Source organism: Tursiops truncatus, chromosome 2, assembly GCF_011762595.2.
Source record: "Tursiops truncatus isolate mTurTru1 chromosome 2, mTurTru1.mat.Y, whole genome shotgun sequence".
NCBI classification, from domain to species: domain Eukaryota; kingdom Metazoa; phylum Chordata; class Mammalia; order Artiodactyla; family Delphinidae; genus Tursiops; species Tursiops truncatus.
In genome coordinates, this window is record NC_047035.1 from 38,119,570 (window position 1) to 38,145,860 (window position 26,291).

The window sequence follows — 26,291 nt, forward strand, 5'->3', positions numbered from 1 at the left end:
AGCTGAGAAAAATCTTGTGCAAAGGCCAATTTTGTACTCTTGTACTGAGAAGGCCATGTTTTCCAATCATCCTCATGTGCCAGGACAGATTAGGACCATCCCTGCATCTCCTTTCCCAGCACCAGGCCCATTTGTATCGTATTTACTTATCCATACCAGACCTTTTCCATCCTCCTTTCCTGGCTGCCCTCTTTCAAGGCCAGCATTTCTCAAATGAGTAGAACAAGGAAATGTGAGTGTAATGAACCTCAAAGCCATTTTTCCATTCAGTTAGAATGTCCTCAGAGGCTGTGTGACAGCTAGTGAGGAGGGAAGGGGTGGTAGAGAAGGAATATGACCATGTCCATTTTCACCCTAAGGCAGAAGTCACTGCATCTTTGTAGAAGTGTGCTCACGGTTACTAGTTGACTTTCTGAAGGGCAGAAAACTATGCAGCAGGGAGATAAGGCCTAGAGATATTCTAAGGGTTTATTTTTTTCCCCACTTCAGAATTATTGACATAAATTTGCAGCTTTCCCTGTCCTGCTTTGGAAGCTCAAGGTTGCTGCAGATATACATGTAATGCTCTTTCCCCTAGTTATGTGGAGAGCTTTCAGGGGCTGTGTTTTCTCAACTCTTACCTAGGCATGTAATACATATGTATTCCTGCTACCAATGCCAAAATACAGAGTAAATTAGTTAAAACATTGTAGCTGATTTACTATCTTAGATGTTTGATTTTTTTTTATAAGGTGCCAGACATACTATCTGTAATCTAAGAAATTTGCAAAACTACTTGTGCTTTTCATGGTGTATCCCAGATTATGACAAAAAATCCAAAAAGAAAACAAAAAATGGAATTACTGTTTTGAATGGATGGACTTTTTGTCATGTCTTATTCTTGATGCTTGGCACCAGTTCACAGAAGTGCAGTATAGTCTGGAAGAAATTTAAAAAACAAAGCAAACAAAAAAGATACTTTTCTCAGAAAAGTCCTGCATCTTGTGGTTGAAAAGACAGGGAAGGAGATGTCTTCAAAGCTTCAACTTGTTGTCTTGTCTACCTCCTGAAGAAGAGAGAGTAGACCATTCTTGCCATTTGCAGGAGCTTTTTGAATACTCTAAATCATGATCGCCATAGATATAAATTTCCCCTAAAGTATGATAAACTTTATCATACTCAATATTTAACTCAGTATTTCAGTTAATCCTTGCTAAGCTTAATGACTCTATAAAATATGGGTCTAAATTAATTTCTAAAGCTATTAAGCAGAATTCTGCCACCAAAAATCTTGAGCTTACACTGTGTCTTTACTACAGGAACATTAACCATTAGTTCATCTGCAATGCTTAAAACCAAAGCAACAGTGAGGAGTGATGCTGAGACCTGTACCCTTAATGGATCTGAAGTCACAAACTGTGTTCCAAAACAGGCTGGTTTCATCTGTGTTGACATCTTGTTTCAGCCTGTAGTCCTCTCTCCCCTTCTTTAGCTCAGGGGGAAACATGACATAGGCTGGATCAGGTAAAGAAGCCTGTAAGAGAAAAGAATGAATATATGTATATGTATAACAATCACTTTGCTGTACACCTGAAACTAACATAATGTTATAAATCAACTATACTCCAATAAAATTAAAATTAATTTTAAAAAAAAGAAATCTACTCTTAAAATTCACAAATGAACCTTCATTCATAGCAAAGGCCAAGTCAGAAGGCACTGTCTTTTGCTTTATGGAAGTATTTGTACTGGCTCCTGACTTGTCTCACGAATTCTGTGTTTTCTTTGTATATTCTGACTCCACAAATCAGTCACCTTTCCATTTTCACTAATAAGTGGTTTTAGTACTGGCAAGAGCCCTCGTTGAATGTTTAAGAAAACTTCTTTTCTGTTCGTGATAGGTCGTTCATGTCGTGGTGACCCATCACTAAATTCAACATTTTACTTTATGATTGATCCAACAATCGATTTTTCCAGACCCAAACAGCACTTTCTTCAGCCTTTTCACTTTTTCTTAACTCCAGCATTAGCAGTGTGCTGCTGATTCTGGCCCACATTTTGCAAGGAAGCACGGTGTTTATTACCAAATCTCTGACAATAGTAGAGAACAACAAAATCACATTATGGTTGTTGGGTGGTTGGCTAGGCTCCTTGCCTCACTGTCTGCTCCTGCACTCTCTGATTTTAATTGTGGCTCGTATAGAATTACTCATTACAACAAATCATGGATCTTTGAGGATATTTAAAAATAAGAAAAAGTATTAAATCTACAAATTTTTAGTTCACATATGTCAAAAGATCTACTGTATGTGTGTCATTTGATCTTTTCTATTATCTGCGTTGGTATCTTTTAAACTGGTATCCCATGGTTACCATGGTTATTTTTTGCGTATTTTTTTTTTTTTTTTTTTTTTGCGTATTTTTTGAAATTGGGTCTGTTTTTATAGTAGAATACAATTTTGTAGGACTTCCATTTACAATTAAGGGATTGTTTTTAATGCTTTACACTGGAGACTGAAAAACCAGAATACTAAAGTCTTTTTATTCGTGTTCCTTGAAGAATTCACTTATGTGAGCTTGAAAAGTAATTTATCCTCTGCAGTCCCTAGTCCTTCCCTTTAGAAACTCAAGGGAGATTTTTGATTCTTAGGTAAAATCTGTCTTTTAAAGTAGAGAACATTTATGCTTATTAATTAATATGTCTGAAGTGTTTCCATCAAATTTTTTAAACCATAACTGCTTTCAAGGGACCAGAGGGGAGAGGACATTTTGCCAATCCCACTGGAAAGCCCTGCTTGCCCACAAGTCAGGCCTGGAAGATGAGAATCTCTCCACTTTGTAGGAATCAAAAGAGAGATGAAACCCCTTTTTATGGGTTATTTGAACAAGGCTGATGTTCTGTTTGTAAAACCAAGAGTTGAAAGATTAGTTTATTGGAAAAAGAACAATCCTTCTAGGGGGTATTTGAACTCAGGCATTATTATGACTAGAAGTACAACTTGGCAATGTTCAGATAACTGGGAAAGAAGTTTCTTCTGAATTCAGAGAGAAAAACATAGTTTTATAAAGAAGTAAAATCCTAATGTGAATACCTAATATTAAATGTTAGAGTCTGAAGTCACAAGGTCACTGTGTGACACATTTAGGTTAGTGGTATCTGTAAACCCTTAGGGGGGACCTGAGACCTAATTGTCAGTGGCCTGCAAGGTCAAAAGTAGTTTTATAATAATACTGTATTATTTGCTCCTTTCACTGTGTTGACATTTGCACTAATATTTGTAAAAGCAGTGGTGGTTGAAATTGCTGTTGTGTTAGCACAAATAAGGCAGTTGTGCCCAACTGGTCTAGTAGTCATATTCTTCACTGCCATGCACTTACAATTAAAAAAAAAAAAAAGCCAATTTCAATCAAGAATGTCCTTGAAGAAGCAGCAAAAATTATTAATTTTATTAAATCTTGACCTTTGAGTACACATTAAAGATAATATTCTTCATGATGAAATGGAAAGTATGCATAAAGCACATCTGCTGCATACTGAATAGTTGTCTTGTGCTAAAACATTTGTGTGATTGTTTGAGCTGCAAGCTAAACTAGCTGTTTTTTCATGAACTGTCATTTTTACTTGAAAGAATACCTGACAAACTATGGTTGTTCTGACTTGGGTATTTGGTGGATGTTTTCTCTAAAACAAACAAACAATTGTTTTACTACTGATAAAATTAAAGCATTGAAGAAAAATTTAGAATTAGAATTTTGAAAAGCTGTATCTTTCCTTTATCTGTTACCTTGAGCTTTACAGCTCCCCAAAGCTTAAAGCCTTTTTTTTTAATAAAGTTAGAGATATTAAGGAATGTGACTTTTATTGATACTATGTATGTATGTAATGAAATGTGTCAACATTTGAAAAATCTCCATAACTCAGTGAACCAATATTTTCCAGTTGGCCAATGAATGATGTTAGGCAGTCATGCATGGGTAAAGATCATCCAAAGTGCAAGAGAGATGATTGGAATTTAGTTTAATGGTATGAAAAATTCATTGATACAGTTTCAGATTCTACAACTGCAACTTTTCTTCAAGAAATGACTGTCAAGTTCTGGTGTAGTATCAAAGAAAAGTATCTACAATTATGTGAAGAAACTATGAACATACTCTCCCTTTTTCATACTAGTAGATTTCTGTGAAGCTTGATTTTCTTTATATACTTTAACCAAAACAGTATATTACGACAGCTTGAATATGGAGACAGATAAGATTCTGTCTTTTCTTTTTTTTTTTTTTTTTTTTGCGGTAGGCGGGCCTCTCGTTGTTCCGGCCTCTCCCGTTGCGGAGCACAGGCTCCGGACGCGCAGGTCAGCGGCCATGGCTCACGGGCCCAGCCGCTCCGCGGCATGTGGGATCCTCCCGGACCGGCGCACGAACCCGTGTCCCCTGCATCGGCAGGTGGACTCTCAACCACTGCGCCCCCAGGGAAGCCCAAGATTCTGTCTTTTCATATGCTGTTAAAGAGATTTACAAAAATAAAAAAGTGCTTCTCTTCCTAGTAACTTTTTTGGAAAATAAATTTGTTTTTCACAAAAATGTTAGTTATGTTAACATGTGATATATTTTATTGTTCTAAAATAATAAATATATTAAATTTTCTCAATTTTTATTTCTACTTTCATATATATATCTCATGTAAACAGAAAGCTTTTTTGAGTCTTCAGTAATTTTTCAGTGTAAAGGAGTGAGACTAAAAAGTTTGAGTATGCTGTTTCAGGCAATATTGACAGTAATGACAGTGGTGATATGTGTTAACCACTGTGCAGAGGGCAATATATCTATAAAAAATCACATTAATCTCAGGGATTATCATCCCCATTATACAGTTGAAGCAAAAGACTTTTAGAGAAATTAACTTGCCTGGGATCACACAGTTAGTAAGGGGTAGAGCTAGGTTTTCAACCCAGTGTCTACCTGTCTCTTGAAAGTCCTGGTTTTGATATACTGTTGTATACTACACCAGGATTTAATGTATACTTTAACATAGATTTATTTTGCAAAGAGCATAAACAGTGATCCCCCACGGTTTATTAAAACGGTTATTTGAGGTTGCCTCTGCAGATGAGAGTATTCTTACTCTTTGCAGATGAGAATATCCTGATACACCATCATATATTGCTTAGAGGAGTGTAAATTGCCATAAACTCTCTAAAAGGAAATTGGTAATGAATGTTGAAAATCCTGACGTGTTTGGATATCTTTTGATCTAACAATTCTACTTTTAGAAATATTTCCTCATGAAATAATTGGACACGTGCACACTGATGCATGTTATATAATGTACATTCTGGCATAATTTAATAGAGAAGTAATTTAAAAACTACTTAAGTGTCTAAGCATAGGATATTGGTTAAATTAATTATGAGTATTGGAATCATTCATTATAAATATGTATAATGGACTGCTTGTAGCTTGAGAATGATGGCTTAGATATTGTTGGCATAAATTGTCCACAATATATTGTTTAGATGGTAAAAGTAGTTTTAAAACTATATTTTATATATATATATATAATTTATAGTACATTGGTATATTGTAGAAGTATAGAGAAAAATTGGGAGTTTTATACATTAAAGTGTTAACAGTGGTTAACTCTTAATGGTGAGATTATGGGATATTTTTATTTGCTCTCTTTGGCTGTGTTTCCAGATTTTACATTTAAAAAGTTAAAAATCACAACAGCAGCTGTGAGCTACAAGAAAGGCTGGCACTGCTAGTTGAATGATATTAAAACCTACTAAACCCCTTGTCAGTTTTAGTATTAGAGCTTTTTAAGGTTTTTGATACTATTCTCAGTGAATTATATTTTGAAATTAACGATGACCTATTTGTTGCAGCTTGTATATGAGTTTTTCATACGATTTTTGGAAAGCCAAGAATTCCAACCCAGCATTGCCAAAAAATACATAGATCAGAAATTTGTATTACAGGTAAGCACATTGTTGTGGTTGCATGTATTTGTTTTTCAGTTGATAACACTTTATCTCATTTTCTCTTGATGTTTGTTAACAAAATCTTACAGTGACAGTTATATCACCCTGTAAACAAATATATACACATAAGTTATTTTTCATTATTGCCCATTAAAAGTAATAGGTACCTCTTTAGTTTATTGTGCTGGAAATTAATTACATTTTAAACAACAAGGAATGCTAATGCCTAAATCCCTGCAGTTTTCTTTCTTAAAGTTTAATTATAAAGGAATTTCATTTGTATAACCCTAGTTTGTGTGAATCCTTATGTAAGCTTGAAAACTTTTATTTGCATAAGGATTTTAAACTATTTCATTCATCTGTTAAAACTGAGTAGGCATGGTCTAGAGCATAGGTAAGCTTTAATAAATAATCAAAGTCAGGGTACTGGTGAGCTTCCACAACTAGGAAGTAGCACAGCTTAACACCTTAAGATTCCCTTGAAGAGATCAACTCTCACCTATCTGTTTGGAACTTTTCAGGATACCTACGTACTTTTCTTGATTTGTAATTTTACATTTTATAACTGTAAATCATATATTTTTACCCCGGAATTGGGTACTTTCATGGCCCTGAATATTTAGGTAGTATCTCCTTGCTCTTGTTAACATTCATCTATAAAAAATGCATACTTGAGCCAACTGATGTATGGATTGTTGTAACTCCTTTCTAAGTGATCAATGAGATGCCTTATGTGGAAAAGAATAAATATCTCCTAGTGAGCCAATATGCAGAACTTCAAATTTAAAGCATTACTTTGGAGAAAACTGATCTCCTATGCTTTACTTGGATAAAGGTTGCTAACCTCAGTGATGACCTCGTTCCTTAAATTAATACATTTAGAATTCTGGACATACTAGGTTGAGAAGTCTTGGAAAAGTGAGATTTGATATATAGCTAGAGAGGTAGTAGATAAATAGGTAGATTCATGGATCACTGGGAAATAGGTTGATCCAGACCCTTATCCCAAGTAGGTAAAATGCATTTCAGGCAAAACAAAAGCAAGACATAACAGGTCTGTGTTTGTATTGGAAAGTCCTTGCATTTCTGTAGCACTGTATAGTTGTCAGACCACCTTTACATGCATTATTTAATTTGATTTATACAGCTATCTAGAGGAGACATGGCTAACTTTTGTGCCCATTTTATAGATGAATAAATCTGAGGTCTAGAAAAGTTATCCAGGTTTCCCCAGCACATTTCCTATTCTGGTTTTCTGTCCATTAAACCATGATGCCTCCTTGTGATTCCCTTTACCATAACTTGGAATGACTTCAACGCAGGAGTAGCCCCCGTCTCTCAGCACTGATGAAAAACAAGGTTCTCTTACATTTATGGTAAATTAAAGTGCCCGAGAGGATCGGATAATGATTCAACAGTAGACACTGTGTTTAGCTGACATGGAAACAGTAAATCCTGCAAAGGGCCCAGTCAGTGTGCTCTCCGTGGTTGATGGGTACTGATAAAGCTCCTAAAATTAAAACAACAGAGAAACCCAGACTTGGAAGGGACATTTTGGGTTGTCTCTTCTAGTTCTTTACGCCGTGAATCAGTTTTCTTTGAGACCCTGATGAGGGGTGACCTCTCCTTGCCCTTTTTCAGTGAGAAAGGGCCACATACTCAGGTAGATTGTTCCATTTTTGTTAGAAAGTTATTTTTTATGTTGAATCTCCTTATACCTGATACCTTTTGGCCTTATTTCTTCAGAAGAGTCCCTTAGTATATCACTAGCCCAGGCATAACCTTTCAGGTCTTAGAACACAGCTTTTGTATTTACCTCTTGCCTCTTTTTCTCTAAAACAGCAGTTACAACTCAAATGCCTATAGGCTCATTTATAATAGTCTGGTGGCCAGATGTCAGACAATAGGAGGCAGACCAGCTCCTACTGAAGGGAGCTTTGACAATACCTCTTTCTTAAGTATTGCCAGACATTTTTTTTTTTTCCCCAAGAGAAATTTTTTTATCCCAAATTCAGTTTTTTTGTGAAATTTTCTGATAGTTTTAAAATCCTGTTCAGAATGAATTAAAGCCATCTGCCTTCTGGATCTAGCCTACCAGCTGTCAGTGTGTGTTCTCTGCTCTAGACTGAGTCCTTAGTTCTGTCAACCCTGTCTCATTTGTCAGTTTTTGGTCTTCAACATGTGTCCATTTGTCTTCAAGGATGACATCTATGTCTGAACACAGTGCCCTGAGCCTGGTCGATCCAATGCAGCTTAGAGTTGGGGGTCTCCATTCCCTTGTCTGGATGCTAGGCTTCTTAAAGGGGAAGTCTCACTGGCTCTTCTTGCTGTTCCATGACACTGCTAACTTAGGTTAATAAGCTTGTGGTCTTAACTGACTTCTAATTTAGTTTTACACATGTTGTCATAAACCCGTTTTCGTTTTCCCTTGTTCATTTTACAGTTTGCTTTTTTATCTAGGTGTAGGATCTGACACGTATTCCTGTGGAATATCTTATCTCCCCAGCCTTCTGAAGTCTTTCTGGATCTTGATTCTGTCATCCACCTTATTCCCTGTGCCTTCCAATCACATCTGTGATTACTAGCGATTGGTCTCATTGAAGCCATTGATTAAAATTGTTAAACTAGCCAGGACTCAGGATAGAGGCCGGTGGCATGCCTTTAGCAACTTCACTTTATTTTAGCACAGATTCACTAATAACAGTGTTTGGATTCCCTCCTTGAGCCGGTTAGAAATTTACCCTAGGATGGGGGCTTCCCTGGTGGCACTGTGGTTAAGAATCTGCCTGCCAATGAAGGGGACACGGGTTCGAGCCCTGGTCCAGGAGGATCTCACATGCTGCGGAGCAACTAAGCCCATGCACCACAACTACTGAGCCTGCACTCTGGAGCCCACGAGCCACAACTGCTGAGCCCACGTGCCACAACTACTGAAGCCCGTGCACCTAGAGCCTGTGCTCCGCAACAAGAGAAGCCACCGCAATGAGAAGCCCGTGCAGCACAATGAAGAGTAGCCCCCCCGCCCCCGCTCACAGCAACTAGAGAAAGCCTGTGCACAGCAACAAAGACCCAACACAGCCAAAAATTAAATAAATAAATAAATAAATAAATATTTTTTAAAAAGTATCTTAAAAAAAAAAAGAAAAAGAAATTTACCCTGGGATGTCCTCATCCTCGCATTTAAAATTTTTGTTTATAAGGAGAGTGTAGAGACTTCATCAGATGTGATGGTAGAAGCCAGGACTTCATGTTTACAGCATTCCCCTCCTCCATGGGCCTTGGAACTTTATCATAAAAGGAATGCCAGAATTTCCTGGCTCTCCAGTGGTTAGGACTGCACTCTCACTGCCAAGGGCCTGGGTTCGATCCCTGGTCAGGGAACTAAGATCCCTCAAGCTGCGGGCACGGCCGAAAAGAATAATAATAATAAAGAAATAAAAAGGAACGCCATTCGTCTGCCACGGGGCATTAGTGAACTTCTGGGGGCTACTATTGGTTTACTGGTAATGTTGCCCTAAGTACTTGCAAATCATGGCACTGATCATCTGTCCCCAAGTTTTGTGAGAGACAAGTAATAAAGTATAAATAGTGAAGCTCATCTACTTATGCTTCATGTTTTCAGTCCCTGCCTCATTTTTTCAACTTTTTTGCCTTCTTTATCTTCCCTCTGCTGGACCTGTTGATGAACTCAGCCTTTAGACCAGGGCTCACCTCAGTGCCTGCATCAGTTATGAAAGGGTCAGGCAGGGTATTGGTGGAATTAACGGCACCACTGAGTGGTACTTGAATGTAATCCTGTGACTAACCAGTGCACTAATTTTCATGATGGGGAGAAGCTCTGGTTGCCTATCAGCTGCCGACTTCCAAATTACCCTGTTCATTCATGTTCGTAACCTGTAAAGTTGGCCTCCTATTCCTTTCCCTTCCCTAAGTTTGCCCCAACACCTTCTAGGAGTGGGGACTCAATCCCCTGCCTGCTTCTCCTAAGCTTCCTTCCTCAAGAGTTTTGGTCCCGACTTGAGACCTGATGGCAATGGGTGAGCCTGCTGGAGCTTGAGCGTTATTGCTGAGATTCTATCCTGTTATCCCCCATCCCACCCTACCGTCCTCTTCCTCTGACCACCATGCCTTAACTGTCCTTGAGCTGGCAGGTCCTTCGTATGTCTGTACCGTCTAGTCAGCTCATTCATTTTGCCTACCCTCAGTTTTCCCTCTTTTTTCTCTACCGCATGGACTCCCAAGGTGCTACCTGGTCCTAGCCTGGTTTTCTTGTGCCATGGGAACCCTCATACTTTTCCCTATTGCAAATCAGGATGACATTCACCTTATTCCTTTTCTTTGAGCAGATTTCTTATTCTCTGTGGATTCTCAAAGATCTCAAAAAGAGTTTTCAACTCAGAACTCTTTTATTTAGTAAGACATAATTTATTCTAGCCACAAGATTTACACTTACTTTCTGTAGCAGCTAGCTGTATTCTTTACAGTCTGTTCTGACTCTGATTCCTGCATCCCCAAAAGCAAAATAAGAAGTGGGCTATTTTGGGCTTTCCTGGTGGCGCAGTGGTTGAGAGTCCGCCTGCCGATGCAGGGGACGCGGGTTCGTGCCCTGGGCCGGGAAGATCCCACGTGCTGCGGAGCAGCTGGGCCCGTGAGCCATGGCCGCTGAGCCTGCGCGTCCGGAGCCTGTGCTCCGCAACGGGAGAGGCCACAACTGTGAGAGGCCCGCGTACCCAAAAAAAAAAAAAAAAAAAGAATTGGGCTATTTTAACAGGATGTAGTGAAGAGAAACTTAGAAGGCTCTGGATTGGAATCCTTACTCCCCTATGTACTCTAAGTATATTTTAGGAGCTAAGAATATGAGCTGTGGGATAAGAAGAAACTGCATTCAAACCCTGGCTTTTCTGCTTACTTGCAATGTGACTTTCAGCAAGTTAATACGCTTGCTACTAAGCACGAGTTTCCTCATTCATGACATGGGGTAACAGTATAAGTGAGGTACTGTTCAGTAAAATAAGATATACCCCCAAACTGACAACTGTTAAATCTTCTTAATTGAATTGGCACTATGGATACAAACACAGGCTCCCTACCTTCAGTCTTAAACAGGTACTGAAAACTTGGGCAAATAATTGACTATTCTGAGCCTCAGTGTTTTCTTCTATAAAATGACAATAACAGTCGTCTTTCTTACAAGTTACAAAAAAATAGGCTGTTATGATGATAAAATAATATGACTTGTATAAATGTCTGCTGGTAGCATATATGGGGCCTAATAGTTGCTCATTAAATATCAATTACTCTTTTCACATCCTCATATTATGTTACCTGTCCATATTGGTAGGATGTCTTATTTTTCTTGATTCCAATATTAGTTTTAAAACTTCCACATTTTGAAACAAAATTTTAAAATTTATGTGAAACTTACAATAAAAATTTTGCAAAGAAGGCTTGAATAAATGCAGAAATGTAACGTAATCCTAGGTGGGAAGACTTGCCATCATAAAAATGCCCATAGACTCTCCAAATTAATCTGTACATTTAGTGCAATTCTAATTAAAATTTCAGTAGTTTTTCTATTTGAAAATTTCAGAGTTCATGAAATAAAAAGTTTTTGAAAAAGAAAACTAGTGATACTTTATTAGACATTAAAACATACTGTAAAGATACATTAATTAAAACAGCATGGTATGGGTACAGGAGACTGGAACATAGTAGAGACTTGGGTGGAAAAGACCCTTTTTAGTATGCTATAAAACTCATAAAAATATATGAATAAGTAGATAAGATAGATACCTACCTACATACATATATATTAAATTGGTATAATGCTCTGAAGAGGAGATCTGATAGAATTCTATTGACTTAGATTGTGACTGAGCAATTCCGTGAGAAGTAGATGTGTACACCAAGCAATATGTACAAGGTTATTGAATGTATCATTGTCAATGATTATTAGAAAATTGGAAACAATTTAAAAGTTCTTCAGTAGGGGTTGGTTGAATAAGCTGTGGACATTCATTTAAGGAAATATTCATCAGGCTATAAAAAGAATGAGATAGAGCTACACATGATCTGTTTTTAAGTGAAGCATGCACATTATGGAACAGTATGATATTTTGAACCTGAGTCTGTTATTTTAGGGAAAAGGAATGTTTGTCTCTGCACTAAAAATTTTGGAAGGAGATACACCACGTTTTTATTAATTGTCTGGTGGGGTGTGATTATGTGTGATGATCTTTACTTTCTAATTTCTATTTTTTGCATTTAAATAGTGAACATGTATGTTATAATCAATAAGAATAGTCAAAATATTTCAACTACAGCTACATTCTCATTTTGTTGCCTTGCATTTTTGTAAAACTCAGCTGATTCTGTTCATTAATCTTCCCAAGACTATGTTTTATAAGACTATGCCATTCTTTTATACTTAACATTTTTTTGTATTTCCTTCCTTTTATCATTTGTGCATGTCCTTTTAAAGTCTGAAGCTCAGTGGCAAGCTTCTTGTGTTGCCTCGAGGGCCTCTTTCAATACCTCTCTTTTTAATTCCTCAGCAGGAAGCAATATAGATTAGTGGTTAAGTGTATAGACTGGTTTGGATTCAGAGTCTACCATTTTTTAGTGCATGACCTTGGGCAAGTTATATAACTGCTGTATGACTCAGTTTCCTCATCTGGAAAGTAGATGCAAAATATCCATTATATGATAGTAATTATGTTGTAAGGTTCTTGTGCAGATTTAATAAGTGTATACGTATGTAAGCACTAAGAACAATTCCTGATAATAGTAACTGTTCAGTAAATGTTACACTGCTGCTGTCACTACTATCTTTATTAGGATCAGTTCTTGTTTTTAAGACTTTCTTTACCATTATTTTCTAGAACAGCCTCAATCCAGGAAGTTACATGATGTTAGTCTGTCATGTCTTACCTAGCATGTTATCCATTTTTTGAAATCTAACTTTTACCATTCTAAAAAATCAAAAAACCCTTTTGACTCTGCTTATATTGTTCTTCGTGGGCTGTTGGGATTTTTAAAGATGTTAAATATGGTCTCTTGTCCTTGAATTCTCATCAGTTCCACTTCACCAACTGATTTCTTCCAATCAGTGTTAGAAGTAAATGTTTAATTAGTGCCAGGAGCATGTACTTTTTAGTGTGTAAGAACCAGGGAAAGCGCATTCAAATCTTTACAGAGGCCAGACAAGTGATACATAATGAAGTAGTCTGGGTGTAACAGAAAGGAGTTGATGGAAACCGTGGTGACCTAGAGAGCTCGGACCCTGCTGCCAATCTGTTCCTGTTAACTGTTGGCTGATTGCTAAGTGGGCCAAGTGTTGCTAGATTCTTCTGATTTTTTAAGAGAACCTGGAAATCTAGATTTTTGTATGGGCCAGTCAAAATCGTCAGTGACTTGTACCTTTGAAGGGTTTGCTCTTTTTTATTTCAGAATGGACTACTTTGTTTAAATTTCGTAGTAATTTTTGTTAAATCTAGATTTACATAACCTTTAGCACTTCTTATGTACTTAATCTAAGTCTTTACATAAGGAAGCTGTCAGAGACTTATCAAAGCTAGTCGATTGATTAAATAGTGCCCTTGTGTCCATGGTAATGTTGTTGATTTTAGACTTAGGTAACTTAGCTATAAGTGTGTCGGCTTGCCTAGGCTTTGGAAACAACCTTGTCTATTCCCAGTAAAGATAATTTTCATCTGCATTAGGGTGGTTGAGAAAATGGTTTCTTTATGACACTTCCCTCCCCCAAGACCAAAAGTGAATTGCCAAACCTTGAATTACGTCACTGGGTGAATTGTCGTGGTAAGAGTTTAGTAGCATATCTCTAAAGACTGCGTTCAACCACTCTGCAAGTCTGAAAAGTAGTCAGTGGTTGCTAAGAGATGTACTATTCAAGCATCTCCGTAAACATATGTACTGCTGGAGGTGGCTCCTTAGTAATTTGTACTTCACATTTGTGGTTATATTTAGCTGAAAGGTACTGTAATTATCATGCAAATTATGCAAATCATCCAGCCTGTCCTTAAAAGTGACCTTTTGTTATTGTGTTTTAAAAACTGAAGACAAATTGGACATGATACAAAACCAACCCATGAAAAAATGTTAGGTTCTTAACTGAAATAAAATTCACGAGGCCTTGAATCTCAGCTCTAATACAAAGAACTATTTTCCAAACAAGTTCCTTGAATATGTCAAAATGCTTACATTTCTCTCTCAGAGTCTATAGCAAATAAAACTTTAGAGAGTTTATTTCTACCAGGAATTTTATCAGATAGACATAACCAGTTAACAATAAATTGCCCCATCCCATCCTGTCCAACTATAACTCAAAAGCCTTAAAAAAGGGCTGTACTGCTCTGACTTCTGCATCCAGAGCCAGCTTGGTAGGCAAGGAACTCGTGCAGGGGCAGCGGGCCCTGTGCTTAGAAGGACCTTTTTCATGGTTTAACGCTTTGCTGTTGCTGTCTTGAAATTCTTAGTACTTTTTGAACAAGGAGCAGTACGTTTTCATTTTGCGCTGGGCCCACAAATTATGTAGCTAGTCCCTGCCTGTATCCCGCTAAGTGCATCATTATGTACCATAGCAACTCTTTCTTGAAATGCTGACCGAATTAAAAATTTAAATCGCAGGGTTTTCTTGAATCAGTTGGAATAAGTGCTTGAGGGAGAATAGAATGGACTTTTCTACTTTGTAGGAAAAATGCTGAAATTAGGAGAGAAATAAAAGCCTGTGACTTGGCAGAGTTGTTCATGTTTGTATGACTGACACCTTTGAAATGCTTATACGGAGTTATAGGGGTCCTGAAGTCAGAACTGCTGGAAGCTTATAATGTGCAACCTTTTGATTCCTGGTCCACGCTGTGCTCGCTCAGTGGTTGCCCATAGGTCAGTTCATTTCATACGTTGGTCCTCTTGAGTTGTTACCATTCATGGGAGTCACGCTGCCGCTGGCTCTTCTTTCTTGGTTCTGGGCTGTTTTCTCCAGGTGCTTTATTACTTGATCGAGATGAAGGTATTAGGAAGATAATTTTTTTTCACCTAGTAGAGTAGCTTAAGTGAAAAACAAAGCCAGACATGTAGAGATCTGATTTTAGTTTGGTTTAAAACATTGAGAATACTAATTTCATTGATTATTTACTCTTTTTTTTACATGAAATAGCACTGGGCAGTTGCTTCTTTATGTAGAAGAGGGTAATGGGCTTTTTGTTTCAAGTCTTTTGCTCATATGGTTTATAAAGAAAAATAGCAAGCCCTGCCTGATCCTTCCCCAACCCAGAGTCTCGTTCCCTATAGGTAACCACATTCAAGTCTTCTAGCTGTTTCCTCATATGTATCTCCATAATTCTAAAGAGCACTCTTACTGCCCTTTGTTGATGTTTTTCATCTGTTCCTACTATAAGCCACTGCATGTCTCCTTCTATGTCTTTCCAATGCAGTTATGTCACAAAATTTAATTCAATCAAATTGTAGTGTTTGCATTAGTATGACTGTGTATATGTTGTTCAGAGCCAAGACACACATTATGCTATAATTACATTTCTTCTCTTATAGGGCTTTTTTTTTTTTTTAACCCCTAGAATTAGTAGTTGCCTTATTTTTCACTTGCTTGCTTTCTTATGTAGTCGTCATTAGTATATCCCTTAGTTCTCTGAGAGCACCATACAACTCTTCCCAGTCTGGCCCATGCTGATAACTAGTCTTTTTTTTTTTTTCCTCTTGGAGGCCTTTTTTCTGGAGCTCCAGTCATCCTGCTCTAGTTGGCACTGGTTGCTTTCTCTAGGCTGTATCTGCAGTGGCCATCCTGGGACTTAGCTTTTCTGGACTATGTCTTTATTTCCTTGGTTTCCTCTCTTTCGTTTTGGTGGGATACATACGCTAAATGCTTCCTAAGAAAGCATGAATGGGATGTAAATGTTTTGAGCCCTGCTTCTCTGAAAATGGCTTTATTCTACCCACATACTTGGTTGATGCTTTGGCTAGGTTTGGATTTCTAGGTTGGAGCCCATCCTCCCTCAGCGGTTTTAAGGAATTGCTCTATTGTCTTCTAGCTTTCAGTGTTGGTGTTGAGAAGGCCTGTGCCAGCTGAATTCCTTATCCTTTATAGTGACCTGTTTTCTCTGTAAGCTTTTGTGATCTACTCTTTGTCCACAATGTCCGGAAACTTCAAAGTGTTGTGCTTTGTTCATTTATTGTGCAGAGGACATAATGGCCCTCATCTGTATTGAAACTCATGTAGTCATGTCCTTTTTTCCTAGAAAATTACATTGAATTATTTCTCAGATAATTTCCTTCTCTTTATTTTCTCTGTTTCTCTGTCTCTGTACCCATTTAAAATGTCTGTTAGTCATGTGTTGGACCTTTTGGATTGATCCTTTAGTTTTCTTATCTTCTTTCTTCTGTTACAATCTTCATCGTTTGGTTATACTTTCAGCATAGATTTGCTCATTTTAACGCGCCAGTCCTTCTGAAACTTTTATTTCTGTTACATCTTGAATTTCCAAAAGCTCTATTTTATTTTCTGAGTATTCATCTGTAATAACATTCTGATTTTGTTTCAAGTATCTAGTAGATTTGTTTATTTCTGGGGATGTTATAGGTTCATTTTTTGCAGTTTTTTTCTGCTCCTTGCAGTATGGCTATTTCCTCTGAGTTCTTTATGATGGTTTGTTTTGGTCTCTATCTTTTATGTTAGAGTGTTTGGTGATCTTTGACAATATTCATAGTTATACGTTAGTCCAAAAAAAGCCTCCTAGAGGGCTTCCCTGGTAGTGCAGTGGTTGAGAGTCCGCCTGCCTATGCAGGGGACACAGGTTCGTGCCCCAGTCCGGGAAGATCCCACATGCCGCGGAGCGGGTGGGCCCGTGAGCCATGGCCGCTAAGCCTGCGCGTCTGGAGCCTGTGCTCCGCAACGGGAGAGGCCACAACAGTGAGAGGCCCGCGTACCACACACACACACAAAAAGCCTCCTAGAACCTGTGTCTGTGAGTGTGAGTGTGAGTGTGTGTGTGTGTGTGTGTGTGTGTGTGTGTGTGTACACGCGTAAGTGGGAGACACTTGGCACATTAGGCAGAGGCCTTGCCATTTCATTGAGAAACCTTCAAATATTAGTATATCTGTAGGTGTTTTCCTCTTGAGGCTGTCAATTTCCCCAAAAAGGGACCGTCTAATCTCCTGCCTCAGTCAGAATTGAGAGCTTAGTCAGGGAAGGGCCTGGCAAAGGTCATGTTCTTCAGCATGCAGAATTTTATTAAATCCCATTATTTTCAATAACTGTTTTACTTTAGCTATATCTGATATCCCCAAGACTAGAGACTTACTCATTTATTCCCTCCAGACCTTGATTTTCAATCTTCAGTACACTGCATGGGACAGAGGATCTGGGAGGTCTTGTTACTCTTTCTCCAGGCTTTCAGTCAGTTCTGCTGTTTCTAGCTCCTCACACCCTTGACATCAAATATATCTGGTGCCTTCAATTCTTATGCCTTTTAAGGGTTCCCTGGTGTGAATTGGCTTGCTTCTTGTTGGCGTCCCTCCCTGCTGGCAGAATGGAAAAACATTTAGCAGAGTGGAGAAAGAGGAAACCTAAGATAGTTACCCCTTGCCATCTACTTTCCATCTTTGAGAGATGTGCAAATTTGCCTAATCTTCTCTCCAATCCTTTCTGCCCCATGGATTTCTTCCATTTTTATTCTTTTTACTCTCACTTCAGGGAGTGTTCAAGAGGAGAGAGGTTCAATCTCCCAAGTCTAACTGAAAGACCCTAACTACCTTTTTCATTTTGCCCTTTTAATTTCACTGTAGATTTATTATGAGGTTCAGGGGAGGTTCTTTGGCTAAATCACTAGGCAGTTCATCACTGTCTATTAGTTTCAGGAAGGCTGATTTTGTAAACTAGGAGACAGCATGTTGACAGGTCTGTCTTCGCTCTGTAATCACCCTGGAAACTCCAGCTTCGCTTCTTTGACAACAAGTTGCCTGTTACATTGTAGGGAGCATAGTCTACCTAGGCATTTACAAATACTGGATTATGTTTTTCATTGCTTTTTTTTTTGTGGGGAGTGTTTGAAGTGTATATATGACTAAGCACACAAATATTACTTTGTTTTGGAAATTAGAGCTCATCCCACTCTCTCCTCTGTTTGGGCCTGTGCACTGTTCCACCTTTTCTTTTGTCTCATACATCATGAAATCATCAAGAGTGTGTTCTGTAGAGCAGCAGAAAATTAGTTTATATACTGCAATTCATCTTTCTCAAAGAACATAGAATATATAATATTTGTGGCTTTAAAACTCACTCAGGTTAGGTGCCTGGTAATACATTTTCTTTGAGGACCTAATGGAAACATTAGTTAAATAATTTTTGTTTAATTATTATGTGTTCATTAAACTCTTAAAGATTAACAGCACAGGGCTTCCCTGGTGGCGCAGTGGTTGAGAGTCCGCCTGCCAATGCAGGGGACACGGGTTCGTGCCCCGGTCCGGGAGGATCCCACATGCTGTGGAGTGGCTGGGCCCGTGAGCCATGGCCGCTGAGCCTGCGCGTCCGGAGCCTGTGCTCCGCAATGGGAGAGGCCACAACAGTGAGAGGCCTGCGTACTGCAAAAAAAAAAAAAAAAAAAAGGATTAACAGTACATAAGCATGGTTGATTCAAGTTTTGCTAAAAGTACACCCCCTCAAACCTTCTCCTACGTTAGTTGCAAATTACTCATTAAGCCCTTTTACAACACTTGAAAATAGAAACCAACTAAAAAAATAGAACTCAAAGGATAATTATTTCTATTAACAAGGAATGGAATGAGTAGGTTAGAAATCTTCTGTCATTTTATGCAGGCATTAGATAAGAGATACTGAGCCGGTGGGGCCTTTTTTGCCCATAGCGTTCACATCTTTCTTTCTTAGACCATTTCTTGTGGAAATGTGTAGTTGACTTGCTCATTGCTTTCCTGTGGACTCCAAGTTTGTTCGTGTGTGTGTGCACGCGTGCATGCGCGCAGCAAAGAGGACAATCCCTGGTGCATGCAGAGATTGACTGATTTTTTTTTTTTTTAACATCTTTATTGGGGTATAATTGCTTTACAATGGTGTGTTAGTTTCTGCTTTATAACAAAGTGAATCAGTTATACATATACATATGTTCCCATATCTCTTCCCTCTTGCGTCTCCCTCCCTCCCACCCTCCCTATCCCACCCCTCCAGGCTGTCACAAAGCACCAAGCCAATATCCCTGTGCCATGCGGCTGCTTCCCACTAGCTATCTATCTTACTACGTTTGTTAGTGTGTATATGTCCATGACTCTCTCTCGCCCCGTCACTGCTCACCCTTCCCCCTCCCCATAACCTCAAGTCCATTCTCTAGGAGATTGACTGATTGACTGGTTGATTGATTGCATGACAAAGTAGGCAGAGAGATGGCAGGTATTTTAACCACATCTTCTGTTTAGATAGGCTGCTGGTGAAGGTATGTGTTATTGAATCTGCCATGAACACTTCCTTCACCTCTAACTCCTAATTTCTTCATGGATGTCACTTCCTATAGCAGCCTTCCCTGATCACTCCACTTCTCCCAAATAGAGTAGATGTGTCTGCTATGTATTTATATAGTATCCTGAGCCACTTACCATGCTGCTTATTTCCCTGTATCCCTCATTGCGTTAGGCTCTGTAAAAGCAGTGTTGCTCATCATTGTATCCCTGACACCTTGCCCAGTGACTGGCGACATACTCATTTGAAACAGTCATTGTTTGAATGGATGCATGACATTGTACAGTCAAAAATTTTGTCTGTCTCACTGCCCAGTTTTGAAGACTATTCTTCAGTTTGTGCTTTCTGCCATTATGTAAAGGGATTTTTTTTTTTTGTCTGTAACTCTGTCTTTTGTTCAAAGAAAAGCACCAAAGTAGATGATTTATTTGATTACTGCCCACTGCCTTCTTCTGCTGTCGGTCTCAACCTCAGTCTTAATCACTTGAAATCATGCTTTAGTCTGTCCTGATAGCTCTTTTTGGTAATTAAGGTAGTCTCTTCATTTGTATGCTCTCTATATGCTCTTGAAATGTTTTGCTATGAAGTCAACATTAGAACTATGAGTTTTGTTTTATTGCAATGATAATGAAGGTATGAAGAACTCAGTAAAATTTAGACCAGTCTCCAAGTTTGTTCTTCAGCTAGAGGAACCTGCCCACTATTGTTTAAAAAAAAAAACAAAAGGCAGCCTTATTGAGATATAATTCATATACCATAGAATTCAGCCTTTTAAAGTTTACAATTTGATGTTTTTTAATATATTCCACAGAGTTGTGTAACCATCACTGTTATATGATTGCAGAGCACTTTTTATCATTTCCCAAAGGCACAGCCTACCCATTAGCAGCCACTCCTCGTTCTGCTCTCTGTCTCTGTGGATTTGCCTATTCTGGACATTTCACATAAATGGAATCATACAATATGTGGCCTTTTTGTGTCTGGCTTCTTTCACTTGGCATGATGTTTGAGAGGTTCATCCATGTGGTAACATATTTTTTACTTCATTCCTTTTTATGGCGGAATAATATTCCACTGCAAACACACTTTGCAGCAGTTGACGTTGGGGTTATTTCCACTTTTTGGCTGTTATGAATCATGCTGCAGTGAACATTCATGTACAAGTTTTTGTGTTGACATATGTTTTCAATTCTGATAAGATGGGATCTTATCAGGATTCAGTTATTGCCTTTAGATTACAAATGATTGGGAACTTAAAAATAATGTTATTCATGTATAACGTACATATGGAAATCGTAAGTGTTTACCTCAGTGGTGAACACACCCATGTAATAAGAGCCAGGATCTAGAAAGAGAACATTGCCAGTATTGTTGGGAACTCTGATGCTTGCTTTGGTGTGGGTTATCTAAATTTACTTGAATGCTCTGGCAGAGCTGAAAGCTTAACTATATATTTGGAACATAAGCTCAGTAGATGGCTTATTGTATAGAATTGCGGTGATTGAGGTAATGGACTCTAGGGTCTCAACTGCTTGGGTTCAAATCCCAGCTCTACTGCTTGAGACCATGCGCAAGTTACTTAGCATCTCTCTGCCCCAATTTCCTCTTCTGAAAAATGGGAGTAAGACTACCTCATAGGGAGTATTAATATAAGCAGATTGCTTAGAAAATTGCCTGATGATCATACTAAGTGCTGTATATGTGTTACCTATTATTATGATTATTATGATTGTTATTATTGTGTATATCTTCTCTACAGTATAAGCTACCCTTGTCTGACTTATTTATCACTGTATTCCCAAAGACTAGCACTGTGCCTGGCACATAATAGATTTTCAATAATTTTTTGAGGAAGGAAGGGAGGGAGGGAGGGAGAAAGGAAGGAAGGAAGAGAGGGAGGGAGGAAGGAAGAAAGGAAGGAAGGAAGGAAGGGATTTTAAGTGAGTGGCAGAATTCCCAAATCCTTTTCTGAAACTGCTTTTGACAGCGACACTGTCTTTTATTTACAACAGCTTTTGGAGCTGTTTGACAGCGAAGACCCACGGGAACGGGACTACTTAAAAACAGTCTTACACAGAATTTATGGCAAGTTTCTTGGTCTTAGAGCATTTATCCGAAAACAGATTAACAATATTTTTCTAAGGTAAGTGGAGGGTGGGGGGAGAAGGAGAAGCAAAGTTGGTGGTTTTATAGAAGTATTAAGTAAACCTCAAATATTTGACCATAGTGTACTGACTTTTTCTCTTTTTTCTTTTTCTTTTATCTCCTCTCCTCCCCTCCCCTCCCCTCTTCTTTTCTGTCTCTTTTTAGGTTTGTTTATGAAACAGAACACTTCAATGGTGTAGCTGAACTGCTGGAAATATTAGGAAGGTAAGCACAGTTTTATCTCATTGCTAATCTCAGGTGAATGTCGTTGTGACAGGTTCAGGTGGCACAGGGAAATGCTACCCCAAATCCCTTGCTTGTATGTACGTCGGGTCTCATCTGTGCTTATAGCATGTTTCCCAGCTGACTCTACAAGACACAGTTTTGTGTTTCCCTTGTTCCATAATTATGAATTGCTATTTTTTTGGAATGACTGAAAGAGCTAACAGTTTATTCATTATTCATCTAATTGCAGTCAGGCCAGTTACATCTTATTCTTGTCAGTTTTGTTTCTAGGCTACGTCTCCTCTGCGATAATTTTTGAAAGTAAGTTTATAATAAGTTAGAAAGATTGCCATTTTCAAAGAGTCCATGTACCCAAGTCAAGTTCTTGAACAGCTGCTGCCTGGAGTAGTGGAATGAATTGGAAAGAGACAGCTGTTGTGTGGGTTTCTACACACAAGAGAGCTAATGTAACTGGGCGATGTGATTACTTAGTCTCTCCTCCTAATATGAGGAGAGAGGGAAGGTGGAGTCACACGGTTCTCTCTGGGACTTCCCATAGTTGGGCTCTTTACCCAGGGATAATCTTGGCCTGGGCCAATTTCAGGAACAGGAAGGGATGATGTCTGGAAATGGAAAGGGTCATGAGTGAGCAAGGCAGGCGATTATTTGGGGAAGGAAAAGAGGGAAGGAAAAATAAAGAGTTGTTGATACAAAAGCTTTTGGGAACTATCCAACTAGGTGTGAGATCTCAGGAGCCTTTGCTGGGAGATCAGAAGCAAATTTCCTTCTTTTAAATTTCCTTCCTACTTAAAGATATTCTTTAAAGCAACTAAGAAGTCTTGAATGCCACTGGGGTGGGTTTTGGGTTGTTCTGGACTAAACATAAACTGATTAAGATTTAACCTAATCTCACAGGAACAGTGTCTCAATTTAGCTTGTTGTGGTAACATTGCTAATTCATGTCTCTTTTCTTTTTCCTAGTATTATCAATGGCTTTGCTTTACCTCTTAAGGCAGAACACAAACAGTTTCTGGTGAAAGTGTTGATCCCTTTACACACTGTGAGGAGCTTATCACTCTTCCATGCCCAGGTAGAATTTTGTACAACTACTTTTGGAAGCAAAATAAAGTTTGTAAACCCAGTGTTTCACTGATATTGTTACTTACTTAATTTACACAAACAAAACGCTTGTTAAAGTTTAAAATATTCCCCAAGGCAAATAAAAATGTGTATATGTTTTCCTATGTATAAGAGTATCATGGGAATATTTTTCAAGTGGGAGAAGCATTTGTTTAATCATATCATTTTACAGAGAGAACTTAGATACTTGCCCAAGTTCACACAATTATATACTGAACAGGTTGCATATAATAAAATGTAATGGGCTTTTCAGATTTGTACCTTTGGACATGTGTAATCATTTTGGGATGTTCTTGAATCTTTTAGCTCATCCTCATTTTGCATTAGTCTATCCTTGCCCTTTGCCCCCTCTTCTAGTTCATCCACCATTTCTTTCTCACTTTCTATATACAAATAACACTCTCACAAGTAAACAAATCAATCAGTATTTTCACTTACTTTTATTTTTAGCCTCCATTACTTTAAAAAGCACACCCTGTCTAGTCCCCACTCTAATTTCCCTGCTAAAACTGCCTTGCATGGTAAGCATGTCAGTAGGAGGTAGATAAATGATCTAGTGGCATTTTAATTTTACCAGTTCAAACCTCTGACGCCCTCCTCCTTGCAATGGGAATGTTTTGAGTTTGCATAAAAATGTAACACATTTTTCAGAGTGGTGTTCCTCTTTAAATGTGAAATGCTGTGTTTCGAGGAAAAATTAGTCCATATGCTTCTAATTTAGAACACCATCAAAATGTTGTTTCGCAAGGGTGGATTTCTTGTCCAAGAATCTTTACGAGCCCTTTTGCAGATCTTGTCTCTAGTGTTTGAAATAGGATATCACACTTCATGATCATTTACAAATTCTTACCTCGATGTTAGCATCAGATGTAGAACTCTTCGTGTTTGTCCAGGGCTCTACCTGTGGCAGGTACAACCTTTTATCTTTCCATGAAGCTGCTTCCGTGTGCGCGTGCCATTTCATGCCACCAGCAATGTGTTTAATAAGTGCCTGCTTCTCATATAGGACTCTTCTGGAACCACAGTAACCCCAGTACTGTTGATGTTCCAGCAGAGAGAAAAGAAGCCCATGAGATGTAGCTCAAACTATATGTAGATGAGGTACTTTCAGAATGTACTGGATGTGCTGTTTCACCTCTGCTTTTCATTAGCTGAATATTTCATGTCCCAATATTCTTTTTTAAAAAATTTCCCTGGAGCCTTGTTAGTGTCAATCTTTGGCTTGAAAAAGTAGCTTCATATTTTGCTTTATATATATTTTATTTTAAAAATGAATTGAATGTGAAGTTATTAAAACCAGACTCTGGAAACTTTTTAGGGCTTTTTAATAATACATCTTTGAGCCCTGAGTATATAGAATTTCCAATTTTGTCTTTTGTCTGTTTGTTTCTCCAGCTGGCATATTGCATAGTACAGTTTCTGGAGAAAGATCCTTCACTCACAGAACCAGTAAGTATTTTTTCCATAATTTCAAAAAACTTCAGAAAGACCACTTTTCATGGTGTATAGAAGAAAATTAACTGCAATTTGTTTTTCTCCTTTTCATTTTAGGTTATTAGGGGATTAATGAAATTTTGGCCCAAAACATGTAGTCAAAAAGAGGTAAGTGCTCAATGTCAGTGTGTTAATAGCTTACTAGAGCACTGAGATAATAAGCGTGTGTAAAAATGCATTATCTCCTCTAATCCTTATTGTGACTCAGCAAGGCAGGGCTGTAAATATTCTCATTTTACTAGTTATGAAACTGCTATTTAGAGGTTAAGTAGCCTACCTGGGTATGCTAAGTACAGGTGATTAGGCCACAACCTGCCTCCCTGATGCCTGAACCCTGGGCTTTTACCCTGGGCTGCTCAGCCCTGGGTAAGCCCAAGGCAGACCCCAGTCATGTGTCCAACTGTCTAGCTCTACTGATGTCCCCTTCCTAGTGACCACCTACATAATATGAAGGTTTTCCTGTCACTGTTGATAGATGCTACAGCAAGCTGCCCCAATACCTACTTTAAAGCATCATGTAGGTGGGATCTTACTGTGCACAATCTTAAAATATATTACAGACCTTTAGTTTCAGCTGTTCACAAGTGGCCCTGGAAATCTCTGATCTACAATCATTTGTACCTTTGCCAAGACCTAAGTGAGCGTGTGCTGTGTGAGGTTTCCGTGGAGGAAGTGAAGCTCTTAGCCTCGCGGTGAGCCTAGCTGGGCACCAGATCTGCACCCACTTTTCTGAAAGGTTAGAAACCATATGGAAAATGGCCCACAAACAAAGGTCAGCTGTTAGTTTTTCATTTGGAGAGTATTTTGGAAGAACTTCAGAATGTTTCTCAACAAATGGCAAGGCTCGACTATATTTCGCTTTTAACAGAAACACCCTCCTTCTCAAATCAGCTACAATTCTCCAAAACCCTACTTTACACATTTTCAGAAAATCATCTGATTTCTTAATACCTGTTAGGTAAGATTAAACTATGCATTGCTACCCAGATGCATCTCAAGATACGAAAACGTCATGTTTTGTACTTTAATTGCAGGCTTACTTTTTTTTCTAGGCAGTTATTTCTTCATGCCTAAATAGGAAAGTGGTTTTAACTTCTCTGTCAGTTTTCCATTATATTGGAAACGAGTGACCCTACTATTGATTTGACTCCATTTTGTGATCTAAAAGCTGTGGTTTTGGAGGCAGATGGTACTGAGGTCACAAGATTCATTGTGCTCTGTAGCGAGTGAGTGTGTTCATATGTATATGTGTGTAAGTGTGGAGATTGGGTCCGTGTGTGCTGAGGGGTTTAAAGTGGCGTGTGTGTGTGGCTGAACCTCCTCGTCTGTCTCTCTGACTCTGTGTGTTCTGCGAACTGGTGTCTCTTAGAGGAGCGCCTAGCACATAGCAGGGGCTGTAAATGTTTGGCAAATGTCTGCGTGTGCTGCCGCTGTGAGCTTTGTCCATCGTGCCGGAGGGCCACTTGCCCACTGTTTTAAAAATATGGAGGAGGGGAGGAGAGCCCCAAAGGGATAGTCCCGTTTCCCAGGGCCCTGCTGCAGTGTGTAAGTACCCCTCATTCTGTATAATAGATGTAGCACATGGAGTATTTTTTCCAAAGTAAATAGAATCACATTTTCAATGCCGTAGGGAATTTGTTCTTAACAAGTACTCTCTGGTGAATTCCTTGTGAAATGAACATCTAACATAAGTTAAACCCTGATTTGTTTTGTTCATGTTTGGTTTTATGTATAAATTTTCATTATATTAAAACTGTGCAAAACGCTCATTATTCCTCTTTGTCCATATGGATTTTTTAATCAAGCACCTGACACTTTGTGTTTTGCCTGCA

General features: G+C 38.5%; 1 protein-coding gene across 6 annotated transcripts in view; it reads left to right on the forward strand.

Moving 5' to 3' along the window:
• The window catches only part of PPP2R5E (protein phosphatase 2 regulatory subunit B'epsilon), a 153,366-nt gene that overhangs the window by 110,454 nt on the left and 16,621 nt on the right, over positions 1–26,291 (forward strand). For 5 of the 6 annotated variants that reach the window (XM_019923046.3, XM_033851074.2, XM_073800412.1 and 2 more), the window contains exons 5-10: positions 5,862–5,954; positions 21,468–21,598; positions 21,766–21,825; positions 22,807–22,915; positions 24,361–24,414; positions 24,517–24,567. In XM_019923046.3, coding sequence (XP_019778605.1) covers positions 5,862–5,954; positions 21,468–21,598; positions 21,766–21,825; positions 22,807–22,915; positions 24,361–24,414; positions 24,517–24,567 — 498 coding nt within the window. The remainder of the gene's footprint in view (positions 1–5,861; positions 5,955–21,467; positions 21,599–21,765; positions 21,826–22,806; positions 22,916–24,360; positions 24,415–24,516; positions 24,568–26,291) is intronic. The other variant, XM_019923064.3, reaches the window with a different exon arrangement.